Source organism: Numida meleagris, chromosome 4 (assembly GCF_002078875.1).
Source record: "Numida meleagris isolate 19003 breed g44 Domestic line chromosome 4, NumMel1.0, whole genome shotgun sequence".
Classification (NCBI taxonomy): Eukaryota; Metazoa; Chordata; class Aves; order Galliformes; family Numididae; genus Numida; species Numida meleagris.
The window spans coordinates 74,678,437-74,692,785 of record NC_034412.1 but is presented as its reverse complement, the minus strand read 5'-3'; the positions used below and the strand labels follow the sequence as shown (position 1 = coordinate 74,692,785).

The 14,349-nt window shown below is 39.8% G+C and overlaps 1 protein-coding gene across 7 annotated transcripts in view; it reads left to right on the top strand.

The window, feature by feature from the left end:
* Positions 1–14,349, top strand: part of LIMCH1 (LIM and calponin homology domains 1) — a 166,680-nt gene that overhangs the window by 93,098 nt on the left and 59,233 nt on the right. For 4 of the 7 annotated variants that reach the window (XM_021393727.1, XM_021393726.1, XM_021393728.1 and 1 more), the window contains exons 4-6: positions 4,605–4,711; positions 7,869–7,920; positions 10,920–11,030. In XM_021393727.1, the coding sequence (XP_021249402.1) occupies positions 4,605–4,711; positions 7,869–7,920; positions 10,920–11,030 (270 nt within the window). The remainder of the gene's footprint in view (positions 1–4,604; positions 4,712–7,868; positions 7,921–10,919; positions 11,031–14,349) is intronic. The other 3 variants (XM_021393732.1, XM_021393730.1, XM_021393733.1) reach the window with 1 other exon arrangement.

Here is a 14,349-nt window from a genome sequence, read left to right as displayed (position 1 = left end):
AAATGGACGTGTCCTGACTGTGATCAAGTTGCTTCTGAATCTACAGATTTGGAATCCATCACAGAAAAAAGTGATTAAAGTGTTGTTTTACTGCATGCACAGCATACGTCCATATTCTATACACAATAAAGCATATTCGGGGAGTTGGACTAGGTGACCTTTAAGGGTCCCTTCCAACTCAAATGATTCTATGATTCTGTATATGAAAAGTTGCTGGTTTTCCTTGCAAAAGTTCGTGCCAGCTGGACATGGATCGAATATTTTTGTGTTTTGTTTCAGCCTGTGAATCTGTCAAGATCCGTCGCTTTTATATAAATAAATGATCATCATTAATTATTTATATAAAACGGAGACACGAGGGAGTGAGGAAGAAACGCTGAGAGTAAACACAAGGCTTTTAGGAGTCTAAATTTGAAATTGCTCAGAAAAGCAGCTTGGAGATGGATATTTTTAGAAATCTGCGATTTATTCTGGAGCAGAGAAAATTTCAACATTCCAGAGATGAAGAACGCCACCTGTTTGGCGGCAGCTGTCCCTCAGAGCCGGGCAGCGCTGCTGGCAGCTGATCATATCTCCAGTGTTCAGATGTGGTGTACGTGTGGCGCTGCAGTTGGTGCGCTGCGCAGACATATAGCTCGGTTTTATTTTGTTTTGCCTGCGTTTATCTGTGCATCTCATCTAGGCCGCGTTGTGGTGCATCTGACAAATGATCATTCCACAGCAGTACGCTGCAGTTCTGGTTTGCAGTGTGGATACAGCGAGAATACTTAGTATACTATTGTGACAGATGAAAGCAATGGAAGTGGGCCAAATTCAAGCTGTTTTCCATTGCATCTGATCAGCAGATCCTATGGAGGGAATTTGCCTGCTGTGAATATTTGATTCTCACTAGCTCGAACTATCTTGTGTGTTGGCAGTGCTACTGTGTGAATTTGCGGTGGCTTTCCAGGGTGTCTGTCCTACACAGCTGCCAATTTCTGCTGTTTTTTATAGGGTTTAGGATTTGTGCTCTACTTTGTGTGAGGAAAATGACCTAATGCAAGATAATGATCGTGTTTCTTCACACCTATAGCACATAGATTATCCATCTTTTAAAGAAAAGCCCAAACAAAATGACAAGGCTTATATTCTCCCTCCTTCCACCTTCCTGGAGGTGCAGTCCCTCTTCCTCCAATCCTGCATGCATTATCTGCAATTGGTTCTTCTCTGTTCTGAAAATGAGGGCAGCAAAAAATGGATAACTCTTGCATTTCCAGTATCTATAAGTAAGTGACATTGCATGAAGTGCTGACCTCATCATGACTGTCAGGACTCTGCTTAGGCAAGCACAAAGCATTTGGTTTTTAACTTGTCAGTGTATCCTCTGCTCGTGTCCTTTATCTGTCACCACAGCAAAGCTTTTCTTTTCTGTAAGCAGCCTGTTTGTGCTTGAGGTCGCTTCATAGATAAAAGCTACTTATCTACTTTAAAATCTCATTTAATTTATGGAAGAAATTTAGGCTTCAAGCTCACTCTTCTGTAGGTTGTACAAGGACAAAACCAGAAGATGGTGACTGAAGGGAGTCACTGACCAGTATTGTGGACCCAAATCACACAAAGCCAACAGGAAACAGCTGCGGGTCCCCAGGGCACATAGTTTGTGATGTGATGACCAAGTGACTGATGCTCCATCTGCTCCAGCTCTGTCATTGCAGCCAGTAACCACTCAGAGGAATTAGTGTATTGAGAGAATCATGAGGTACTGCCTTGTAGGAGGGAATTCATTTTGGTCATGTTGCCCCTATGTGCATGGGGCAGGGAGCACTGTCTCCTGAGCCCACTGTAAAAGATACAGCCCTGCTAACTGAGGCATGCCAGCTGGCTGCACTGCGATCCTTGCCACTGCTCTGCCACCCATTTGCACACCCCGTGTAACTTTGCCAAGTTTTAGGGAGCTGGACATGCACAATAAATGTGTGTTTTCCATCCTTTATTTAAGGTAAGGGTGTTTTAGACACACTACTGCTTGTGTTTGCAGCACCTTCTTTCCTTTTTCAGCAACTAAGAAGTGCTATTTTATAATAAGGGACTGCAAAAAATGAGTTGTTAGAGCTCAGAGATACAGAGCTATAATTTATCTAAAAAAACGTAAGCAGAATTTTCTGAGAGCTGAAGAAACCAGGACTTGGCCGGTGAATGGTGTGGTAATCCAGACAGAAAAGCCTTCCTGGGAGCTAAGTGTTAGCAGTAAGACTCTGTTCACTCTTCAGTGGTTCAGGAATACTGTTCTCCAGCATCTTAATGTAAGTGCAAAATATGGGTTTCAGCTGTGCTGAAGCAACCCAGGAAACGTTTAGTTTTGCAGTATCATGAGGTACATTTTGATTTGGGGATAGGCAGCCTAGACAGGTTGACCTGAATATCTGTGAATATCTGTCACTTGAAAGCAATTTTTGTTGTCATTGTTTAATCCTTGGAAATAAATTGCCAATTTTAGAGCAACTGAATAACAAAAACTCTGAAACTGTTAACAGAAGCAAAAACTTCTTTCAGTGCTCACTGATCATATCTTGTTGACATCCGTGGTTATTTGTGCCAGGGTAAGACACCAACTACCTGAGGAACTGTTTGGGTGATGGTGCTAGTGACTGTTGGCAAATGTTATTTTTACAATGACCATCAGAACAGAAGCATGTACAAAAACAGACATAGGGTTGTGATGCTCGTTTGTTTGTTTGTTTGTTTGAGAAGCAGACATTTGTTCATCAGGAGCAGAAATGAGAGTCCAAGCTAAAGGGCTGCCAAATGACTGATACTTTTGCTACTGCTTATCATAACTTGGATATGAATGTCTGGCGTAAAGATGGGAACAATTAGTTATCCCCGGAGTTTCCCCTCCCTTGATTGTTTTCTAAACCTATTGGGTTACTGTGTTGTGTGTGTCCTGTATATTTTTGTTAGGAAATGTTGTTGGCAACTTTTGTTTTAAAGACTTTTGCATTTTTATTAGTTTTATACATTGCTCCACCCACCACTTGGAATTGACCAGAACTGTCCGCCTTCAAAGGCTAAACACAAGAGTTATTCATGCTGCAGTTGGAAATACTGTGGAAAAATTATAATGCAAACAGTAAGCCAGATGGAGAATTTTACAAGCATCTTTTCATGTCATGAATGATGCTGTCTCTCAAGGTTATGGGCTTTCTGCTCTCTCAACTGCTATTTCTTTCCCTCTGGCTCTGTTCCAGAGCTGTTAAGTTTCAGCCAGGGAAGAAAGGGAGATTTGGACTCCTCTAAATTTCTGAGTCCTTATTTCTGTGTGGGGTGGCTGGTGACAGCAAGCTTTGTGTGCGAGAGTGCTGGCATGCAGAGCCCCCGCGATTAGCATGCTGATGGCTGCGCCCTGCAGAGCTGACCAGGCCGCGCTTGCCAGGCTGTGTCAGGGGCACACAGACAAAGCCTTCCACCCAGCGTAGGGAGGGCTTCAGTCTCCGGCTGTATGCTGAGAGCTGCCCGGTATCTTCTGGCCTTTCCTTCCTCATTTCTATAGAAGCGGAATTCTCTGTTGTTCAGGTGTCACCACGCATGTCGTGCTCCTCCTCTCAGTTCATAGGGCAGGTCGCCTCCAATTGGAGGTTCTACGTGAGAGGCCTTAAAAAGGATATCAAGCTGTACGTTGTAGCATTACTTGTCTGCCCATCTATCATTGCAGCTGCTGATTGAGCAACACATATATCTAATAACTTGTTCTCTTGTTCTTCAGCACTTATTTGCATATAAAAGCTTCACTGGTTCTATAAAAAGGGTGGTGGTGTACAAGCATATATGTAAGTATAAAATATATACTAGACATATGTGCACACATATAGATTTGATCCCCTCCATGCAAACCCATCTGTTATCACTCGTCTTTGGTTTCAAAGTGGTTTGTATCAGGCTGGGTTTACTTTTAGTTATTGATGAAAGTGATAGTAAATCACTCTAAAAAGTGTAACTCCTCTATGAACAGTATTATGAAGAGAGTGTTACTTCTGCTAACAAGCAGTGGCTATCTAAAGTGTAACTTCAAGCATCTGTTTGTGGAGAGAGCACCTACCTCTGTTCCCAGTGGCTGTTTAAGCTGAAAGGGGCAAGAGGACGGTTGTGTGCAATGGGAGTAACTGGTTTGGGTTTGTATTGACATGCAGTGCATTTTCTGAACTGTTTGCTTAAATGGTGGATGTTCCACATCTACCTTAACCACTTGTTTTAGAAATCCAGTTCTTTCTTTTCTGGCTTGTAACACACTGAAATTCTGTTGGCAGCCTACAGCAGTGGGTGGGGAAATTAGGAGGGCCTTTTTGTTTAAGGAAATTGCCAACATCTGGGTTTGGAAAGAGAAAACAAATTTTGTTGCAGTTATATTTGAAAAAAAAAAAGTTTTACTTCATACTCATCTGGTTTTCAAACATAACCTATACTGACTTCCTAAGTTATGAGACTAGCAATGGCTTTGGTTCTTCACCTAGCTAATGATGTGACTCTTAGTGAGCTGTTACTGAATTAGGGAGATGTTGGTTTAATAAGATGACCTTTGCAACTGAAGAAATGTTAAAACTATTTTGTGTGTGTGTGCCTCATTTCAGGATAATATCATCTTATTCTTAAGAGGGTGCAAAGAGCTGGGACTTAAGGAATCTCAGCTGTTTGATCCTGGTGACCTGCAGGACACCTCAAACAGAGTAACCATCAAGTAAGTACAACAGCAGTTTGTGGTTAGCATGTTATAACATCACATGCATGCAGTTAGATGGTAAATATTTGAGGAGGGGCAAAAAGGATATAGAACTGTCATTTCTATAAAGTAAATTAGGAAGCTGAGGTTTTTGAAACCTTTGGCGCTGGGAGTTATACATTGTTCTCTTCAGCAGCCTTTCTTTAAAGGTTATTATTTTTTTTTCCAAGAGAAAACAGCCACAGCTCTTTTAAAATACTGGTTTAGTTTAAACAATGAGATTGTATGGGACTTGAGAGGTTTCCTGAGTCTAAATTGATGGCATTTTTTTGTCTATCCAACTAACAAACTATGTAAGCTGGGGAAAAAAATCACTGTTCTGCTGTTGCATAACTGTTTTGAAGATGCATTATAGGACATTTATGGGCCTCTCAGACTCTACAAGATGCAGACAAAGAGTATGGTCTGTTTATTTTCTATCAAGAACAGTAAATTGTGACAGTATTTGGGCTGAGGACTTCTGTCTAACCTGTGAGAACTGGAAATGCCCTGGTTCAGATAATTTTTGTTAAGCCACACACATTCTACCACACGGATTACCACACACGTATTAAGGGGTTCTCCTTGCTAATAACTAATTCCCCCTTTCTTTTTTTAATTTTCTTTTGGCTGAAACAATTAGAAGAAAATCTCCATTTAATGAACTTCTTTTTAGCAATAGTTTGTACACTCTTTGTAAGGTGCTTGTATTTTCAACATTTGACTTACAAAGTGATGTAAAAGACAGATACGAAAGTGGCACAGAAGGAATTGCTTGTCTTGCCTAAGGTAGCACAGAACAGTCTTTAGTCATAGTCTGTATGGCCGTAGGTTGAGGTCTTAAACAGGAAATGTTCCTTTCAGGGAAGATTTGTTATCATGTTGGAACAGAAGCTGTCAAACTGTATTTTTTACTAGCTTATACTAATAGCAGTCAAACTCCTCACCCCCCAAAAACAAAAGCACCCAGCACTGCTTCATAGACTTAATGAGATACTTGTTATCTGAAGTTTTCACAACATTTTTAGGACTGTCATGTAATATTGAGAAGTTATTGCTCTGCAGACAGGCAAGTACTGCTGAGTTGATTGAATGGTCTTGCTTCATTTGGCCAAAATGATCACTAATGAAATCCTGGTCAGACATATGCATTTTAGAAAAGTGTATGGAAACAATTTACTAAATCTCAGCAGCATTCTAGTTTTTTCCCTTCTGGCATTGAAAGCTGGGCAAGTTTTCATGGTGTTCAAGTACTGTCTGGGAAAATTCAAAGGTTCTGAAAATCAAATTGGCTGCCTTCCTTACTTTGAGGAACAGTGTCCTGCTTTTTGTTCCTTTCCAAGTTCATGGCTCTGGTATGTGCCATTGAGAGGGGACCATGTAATGAGTCTGCAGTGAGCTTTTCCCAGCCTTGTTCTAAATCTGGTAACACCACCATGTTCTTCATGATGTCCTGTGAAATACTGACAATGAGTGGCTGCAGAGAGTTACAAAATAGTCCCCAGTCTCCAGATAGGACCAGAGGTAAATGGTCCTTACAAGATGCTGCATCTTTTGGTGTTGAGGATAGCAGAGCAGCTGGTAGCAGCTCCAGTGAGAGCTATCCAGCACATGAGCCTTCTTCACCAAGGAATAAGAAACTGTAGAGCTGTCTCAGCTATCAGCTGAGTGTGATGCTTTGGAGATGTGAAGTGGCTCACTGGTATGGATATCTTTCCCCCATCAACTCTTCAGAGAAAGCAGCTGTGGAAATGAGCCAAATATTTTCCCAGACTGTCCAAGTTCATGCTGAGTAGCTGAGTGAGGTGTACAAGCCAAGTCCATGACTGTTGCAGAGAAGTATGTTTGAGACTGTCTTCTGCTAACTAGATCTCAAAGTAGGAAGGTGATTTTTTTTTCTCACTTTGAAGACGTTTGGCTTATTTTTGTTGAACACAGTAAAAACTGAATTATTGCACATGATTAATGTAATGACAGTTTTTAACTTTTTCATATAGGTGCTAATTGAAGTATGTATTAGATCTTTTTTTTTTGGATCATTCAACTTATAAAGGTTATGAGCTGATGCTGTGAAGAATTTCATCCTGACTTATTAAACAAGACTTTTTTTTACTACTTTATTTAAAAAAATAGGACTCTCCTACCATATACATATTGATGGATAAAATTTTGGCTTACAAAACATGTTATCAAAAACTCTTGGTTTTAGTTGTTGCCTATCTTTAGGCTTTTGTTATTCTCACAGATTTAAGTTCATTTATTTTGGGTTTTTTTTTTTTTTTGTCAGGTAACATTTAATGCCGGAGTGGATCATGTTATAGTAGAAGGCAATTGACAATTCCATTACATAATAATCAGGAAACAATCTGTGCTAAATCTGAAATACTCTTTTTTCAGCACCTAAATGTGATACACATTTTCTTTGTTCCTTTTTTTTAAAATAGTATCTCTGCTGAATTTTGAATTGTTGTTTATGTTTATGCAAACTTTCTGCTTTATTGTTCTGCAAACTTCTGTCCTTTTTGGTGAATGTTGGTGCCCAGTCTGAGTGCTGGAGTACACATTCAAAAGGTAGAATGTGCTTTACACAGCAGGTTCTGTTGTAAAGGTTCTGTCTGTGGCAGGATCTTCATTGCTTCATCTGTCTGCTTTGTTCTTTGTGGTGCTTGTATCCTCAGAAGCACCTGCTATATTTCATTGATTTCCTTGGTGTCATATGCATGTTCAGTTGCTTTCAGTATCTATATGAGTTGCATGATTTATCACTGAGCAGAATCTGACTTCCAGATAACTGCGAAGTGGATTTTAGCAGAGAGGACTTTGGTCTTCCTTTTTTGAACAAATCAGCAACTCTGTTTAATGGAAATATTTTTGGCGCTGTCCTACTTTACTGTGGCACTGTTACAAACACATTTTCTTTTTGTACTTCCAGAAGTATAATTTAACGATTGAAATAATGGTGACAATATACTCCCACGTTATGAATACATGAATGTGTGAACTGCATCTTCTTAGCTTTCATGTCTTCCTCGCTAGTAGGAGCATTCTGCAGACTTTTGTCAGGGAAAAATGTGATCTGCATACACGCTCTTGAAAAGTGGGTCTACATTCTGATTTTTTTTTTCTTTTTTTTTTGTGTGTGCACGTGTGCAACCAGGAACATTGACTGTAGTCGGAAGCTGAAAAATGTAAGTACGTGACTTGGAGTAGTTTTTGTTGGGTTTATCCTATATTTGACCTCTGCTAGAACTGTGTCAGTAAAAAATGTGTATAGTTGAGTATTTCTGAGAAGTCCTCCTGCATACAAATCTTAACTGGGTTGTACTGGAAACCAAGGTGGAGCTGCTATGGCAGAGCTGCCTTACAGCTGAAATAAAATGGAGAATGTTTGTCTTCGGTTAGATATGGAAGCAAACCATCTGACCTCTGTGCTGTCCATCGTGGCTTTCACCAGAATGGTCTGATTCACTCATGAGGCTATGTCCTTGCATCCTTACATGAATATACTGGCATGAAGTAAATTTGCACATAGTATTTAAAATGAAGCAAAATGATCATTAGATATTTACACCTTTCTTTGCAGTCATATTTGCTAGCTTTCCCATTCTTCCAAATAAATGAGTGTTTTCCCAGAAAGGCTAATTCCATTGAACTTTTATTTATTGTTGATTTGAATTAATGGTGATGATAATAGATTCTCTAATTGTTAAGTGGAAAAGAAAATAGCTAAATTTTGTTGGACTCAGAGTTAGTTATTCTTCCAAAGCCTAACAAGCTGTCTCTTGTTTATAGGCACCATAAACTGCTATAAATTCAATTTTATATTTAGCTCGTATCCCTATACACTGCTAGGAAATGCCAAGGGCTTTTCATAATAACTTTTCAAGCCAGTAATCATGACTGCAGGTAAAAGAAGAAAAACAGAAGAATGATAATCTCTCCCACCAACATTTAAGTAGTGTCTTCTGCATCCAACTCACAAAGGAGAAGAGTTTAGCTGCAGCATTTTAACACCCTTATGGGCATTGGCTAGAAGTATTTGTATAGATGTGTTGTTTTAAAGGTAAAGTTCCAAAGGCGTCCTCTACAACGTGTTTGTAGGCGATATATACCTACAATGTATATTTTCCAGATGCATGTAGGTGCAGTCTCAGCTGGTAGCCAATCAGAATTGCTTGCAAATATGACATTATCTGAGGGGAAAAAAAAGCCATGGAAAAAGAAAAGCAGAAGGAAAACAGTGATCAAATGCTAGCAGAAAGAAATAGAAATACCACAGCTTTCACCAGAGTACTGAACAGCAAAATGAACTAGACGCCTTCCTTATTGCTAGGAATATGAGATTTGCAAGTGTTTTCACTTGAGAACACGTACTCTAAGAGATTTTACATAAATTTGTTGTTCTGCGCTGAATAGTGTTGGTTGAAGGAAAACAGTTCAGATACTTTTTTTCCCCCCTTAAAAGACCAAAAAAAAAAAAAAAAAGAGTATTGGCGAAACCACCTCATTTTCCTCATGACAGCAGTGTCAATTTGTATGCAGTTCTTAAAATGAGGAAAAAAAACCCAACTTTGTATTAAAAATAGTATTCTACAATTTATGGTATGCATATTATTTATACAGTGCACCACGACTGTGTTTTCAAACAGGCAACCTGCATGACATGCAGTGCTTTCTGGCAGGGCCTCAACTGCAGTGCTGTGTGGGACTTCGGTCATCACACTTGAATGAGAAATGGGAGCGTTAGAGAAAGTTGGTTGAAAAAAGGATAATCAGAAGTCTAGTATATGTGACTGAGGAGGAAGTACTGAAGGAATTCAATTGCATGTTTTAGAGAAGAAGAGTCTGGAAGAGGTAGCTGTCACTGGATCCGCTCATGTTTTCTTCCAGCCCTCTTTCATACTTTGTTTTGTATTATGCATTATATGGACCTGTCAGTACTTAAAATACTGTATTTCAGTTTATTCAACTTTTGGAAGATCATTAATAGCAACTGTTACAATTTACAACAATTATAATTTATTGTTGGTTGCACCGGCTTTCCACATCAGAATATTTCCTGTTTATTCTGCAGTTAAATGCTTTGCCTTGCTGTGGAATAGGCAGAAATAATGAGCATTAATGAGAAAATGTCGTAAGTTCTGAAGTGTTTGACATTTTTCACCAATGCAAAATGCTGATCTGAACTAATTTTGATGATCAGTTTCCAGTTCAAATTGCTGTTTCACAGATACCATTAAAGATACTGCTGCCTGATAACTGAGGACATGTGTTGGTCCATAGAACTGTTTGCTTTCCTTACATGACGTAAATGTCACTGCTTTTGGAAGTGCTGGATTTGACCATCCTGAGCATCTTAATTTCTCCTTCCCTAAAACAACCACAGCACCAGCTACATCAGATCAGGTTTCCTTTGCTGCCTATAGGAGAGAGGGTACATATATATTTGAAAATGCAATTTTTGGCTTTTCTTCTCTGCTAGTTTTGAAATGAGTCTTGTTTTATGGGTAGACATAAAGTCAGAACTTGAATGAAACCATGAAGTCTTTCTCATCTAGTGTGTTAGAAACAATCAGGTGCTCGTGGCCTTTGATTAATCTTGCACTGAGCATATCTTAAGCTAGCAGAATACTGGAAGTAAATGTTCCCATATCATCTGGTAAAGTACATTAAGATGATTAAAAATTGAACTACCTTTTCATTCTTTGAAATAGGCAGAAATACATTTCAGATGTATCAGTTCTATTTATTCCATTAGTCATAACTGTTTCAATTAGCAACCACTAGTACAAGTACTCTTTAGGTGTTTGTTTTTTTCTGTTGCGTGTACAAATAGGCATATTTGCAAATGTCTTTTCTGGACGGTTTCAAATTTCTTGCCTGGTTTTTCTATTCAGATTTATTTTTGCTGTTTACTTTCCAGGCAGACACGACAGGACCATTTTTTTATAAGAAATACCAGGAATGTAATGTATTAAGTTACGTCTTCTGTTGGCCTGATTAAATTTTCATAGTTGCCTGATGTGTTTATGCCTAACCACTGACAGGTTCTTCCCTTTCAACTGAGATTTATAACAAAGTCTTGCGCTACTGAACAGTTTAGAATAAATGAGAAATGCTTATGGGAAGTAAATTAAGCTAAGTAACTGGGAGGATGGCTTCAATTAATTCTTTTTAACTTCTGCAGGTATTAGTCACCATTTATTGGCTAGGAAAAGCAGCAAACAGCTGCACGTCATATAGTGGATCAACCCTGAACCTGAAGGAGTTTGAAGGTTTACTGGCACAAATGAGAAAGGTATCTACCTTTTTGTTATATTTGGGGAATGAAAATTAATTTCAAATGATTACTCCCATAAATAGCATGTTTGTTGCTAAATAGAAGACAAGTGGTGGGCTTGAGTACAAATTACTTCATAAACCCCTGTCTCCTTTGAAAATGTTTCTGACTCTACCAAGCCATAAACATGACTTTATTTGGCAGCCAGCTTTGTGGTGATATTAATGATGCAGCACTTGATGTGAAACAGGTCTTGAGAATTGTCATCTGGCTCTGTCACCTTCACTTCCATAGTTTTTGGTTTTAATTATTTTCATTTATGACACAGAGCTTTAACTAGAAGAGCTGAGACTCAAAAGTAAGCTGGTGGGACTTTGGAGAGAAGAGATTTGTTTTCTTTACAACATTCATTCTCATGGGCAGCTCTTTCTTTTTTAAGTTGTAACATAAAGCATCAAAACGAAGTATCTAAATACAGCGGAAAGGTAGAAGGAAGAGATTATGCTTTACAAAGGGCATGGTTATGATGAACCTGTTTTGGCAGGCTCTAAATTCTGACTGAAAACAGATTTGGTGGCTTATGATGAGCTGAGCTCTGTTGGAAAGGAAGAGTTGCCGTTGCTGTAGAGTGGTTTGGGGACTTGTGGCTGAGCACTACAGCATGCCTACAGCCTTGCCATAGGATACAACCCCAGCAGTGGTTAGCATTGGTATCCATTCATGCATTTTCTGGGTTTGGAAGCAGCAAGGAGCAGACAATGAAGAAGATGGAAGCACCTGGTGCTGATGTTACATGTATTAAGCACACAGCTCATTAAGTGGCATGCAGATATGTTCTCCAGCCCTCAAACTTCCTGCCTGCCACTTCCTTCCCATCGCACAGGTCTGGGGACCGTGGGAGACTCTTTGCACATTATCATCCCCAATCTCTGTGCTCCTGCATCTGCACCAGCTGCAGCTCTTTGCTCTTGGATTTCAGAGGGCCAGCACTGGGCTGCCCCTAGACAGGGAGAGATATTTGGCTGATTGATACCAGCTTCTACATCCTAATGTCACGGGAGACCCTCAGTTAGATTGATAACATCACTGTTTGTGAGACCAGAGCAAGTGAAAATGTGAAGAAAAAGAGAATTTTCTCCTCTGTAGAAGTTTATTTTGGTCTTCATTTGAAAGGGCCTTCACTAATCACTGAGGGCTTTGCAATACAGGAGCGATACGACTGAGACTAAGCACAAGAGAAACTGACCTGATACTTGAGTTGTTTTCAACTCAGTGCAGGAAGGAGCAGTACTCACTCCAAAGTTCGTAATCTGGAAGACAAAACAAAGGTAAACATTGAAGCTATGTCAGAAGAAAGTGCAGGTTGATAGTGTTAGTGCAGCATGGTGTTACAGTTTATCTTTTAATATTTAATCTGACAACATAAGGCTCCTTTTTCTCCGTATCCTATTTACCCATCTAATGAATCATCCTGTGGGGGCATTTGGTGGGACAAAGGTGCAGGACCCCAGAGGTAGGGATCTCAGCAGAGCTCGCAGCAGAGTGCCTGGCAGGCAGGGCAGAGCCTGCAGGTTGAAGACAAAGCAAGAGACTGGGACTTTATTTGTTGCAGATGTTGGAACTGGGAGCAGAACAGAGATCTCATAAAAGCTGAAAGCTATATACTCCTTTAATGTAAAAACAGAGCACTTCACTGTCCTGGAAAGTCTGTTCAGGTGGTGCTGGTAATGAGGGTCACTGGCAACTCACTTTGAGTTCTGCTCCTGTTCCCCTGCGATACTCCATATCAGGTGTCGTGGCCTTTTCTCTTTCTAAATTTGAAGAGGATTTGGTTGTAAAATTGAACATGTTAATCATGCTGTGTAATGCTCTGATGTTCTTTATAACTGAGCTTGAGTGCTGAAAAGACACTTTATCACATTCTCTACGGGCAATTTTTGCACAGAATTTAATAATTAAATCTACCATAAATTCTGTCTGGTTTGGTTCTTCCACTATAAATCCCCTCTGCTCTCCTTTTTTTAATAAGGAAATCAAAAGACAGCTTAGATGTAAGTTGTCTTGGATTCATCTTTTTCTATTTCCCATCCTGAAGGGACTATTCATTTCTAATTTTATTCATGCTTCTCTGTTTCTAATTTCATTAACTATTTGGATATGCGTTCTTTGTTACTTTTAAACTGGAAATTCCCAATAACAAAACATTCATAGCTTCTGATTATATTCAGGGGGTGGAATTTCCTGCAGAAATGCATCTTCTATTCGACCACCATTCTTTACTACCACAAAATGGTATAGTATATCATTACCATAGTATGGTGACATACTGTTTTTAATTTGATAACGTGAAAAGCAATGAGCTGTTGTGAGCTATCAATCCTGCAGATAACCACTTTCTTTTTCCCATTGATAACATTTGGGAGATGACGTTCGTTCGGGGCAGGACAAGAACCCATTTGTGAGACAGCATTTGGCTGGGAGGGATGTTTGCCAAGGGGAAGGCATAAAGGACGTGTTTGCAGAAGTCTAGGATACCATCGTGGTGCCTGCCTCCTAATTCCTAGTGAGCTGCATGCGGAATTAACATAAACAGGCTTTTGAAAGAAAGGCCTGCAGAACTCATTAGTTCACAATTGGACTGTTTTCAAACTCTGGAAGATAGTAAGCACAGGACGGGTCTTTTTTGCCTGAGTTTAAGTCCTGTAGCTGCTGAGCATTTCTGTGTCACTCAGAAGCAGTGGTTCAGGAAAATGGAAGTGTGCCTGAGGACTGAGAATAGCTGATTGGTATGAAAAGCGAGGGGATTTAGGGAATTTGGATTTTAAAAGGATTTTGGATCATGTCACAAACAGGGTTTGATAGGATTTCTAGTTTTGTTCTTGGGTCTGTGTAACCCATGCAGATTTCTAGGAGACAAATCTTCGTTGTCTGGCATTTCTGGCAGTATTTTAACCCATGTGTTAGGCAGGAGTGGGGAAGGAAATTACGTAGGGTTCAATTACCACTTAGTTAGATGTTTTGTTTTTAGAACATATTTTAATTTCGTTAGCAGTGAGGTTACTCACTGACGTTATCACAGTTTAGCTTGGTCTTAGGGAACCTTTGCTGCTGTCCTTAACATTATATTTTGGCAGCCTAATAGTGACTGGCATTAATTGAGCCTTCTTCTTGAGAAGTCTGCAGGACGGTGAGTCTGCTCTTTCCTGCTCACCTCAAGCCTCCTGTTTGTGCGTTCCTGCAGTGCTCTCCTCCTGTAGTCTCTTCTCCACCAAATGTGCTTTGTCACGGAGGTTCCAGAGCACATGGGGATGTTTGGGGCTGATCTCGTCATTGGTTA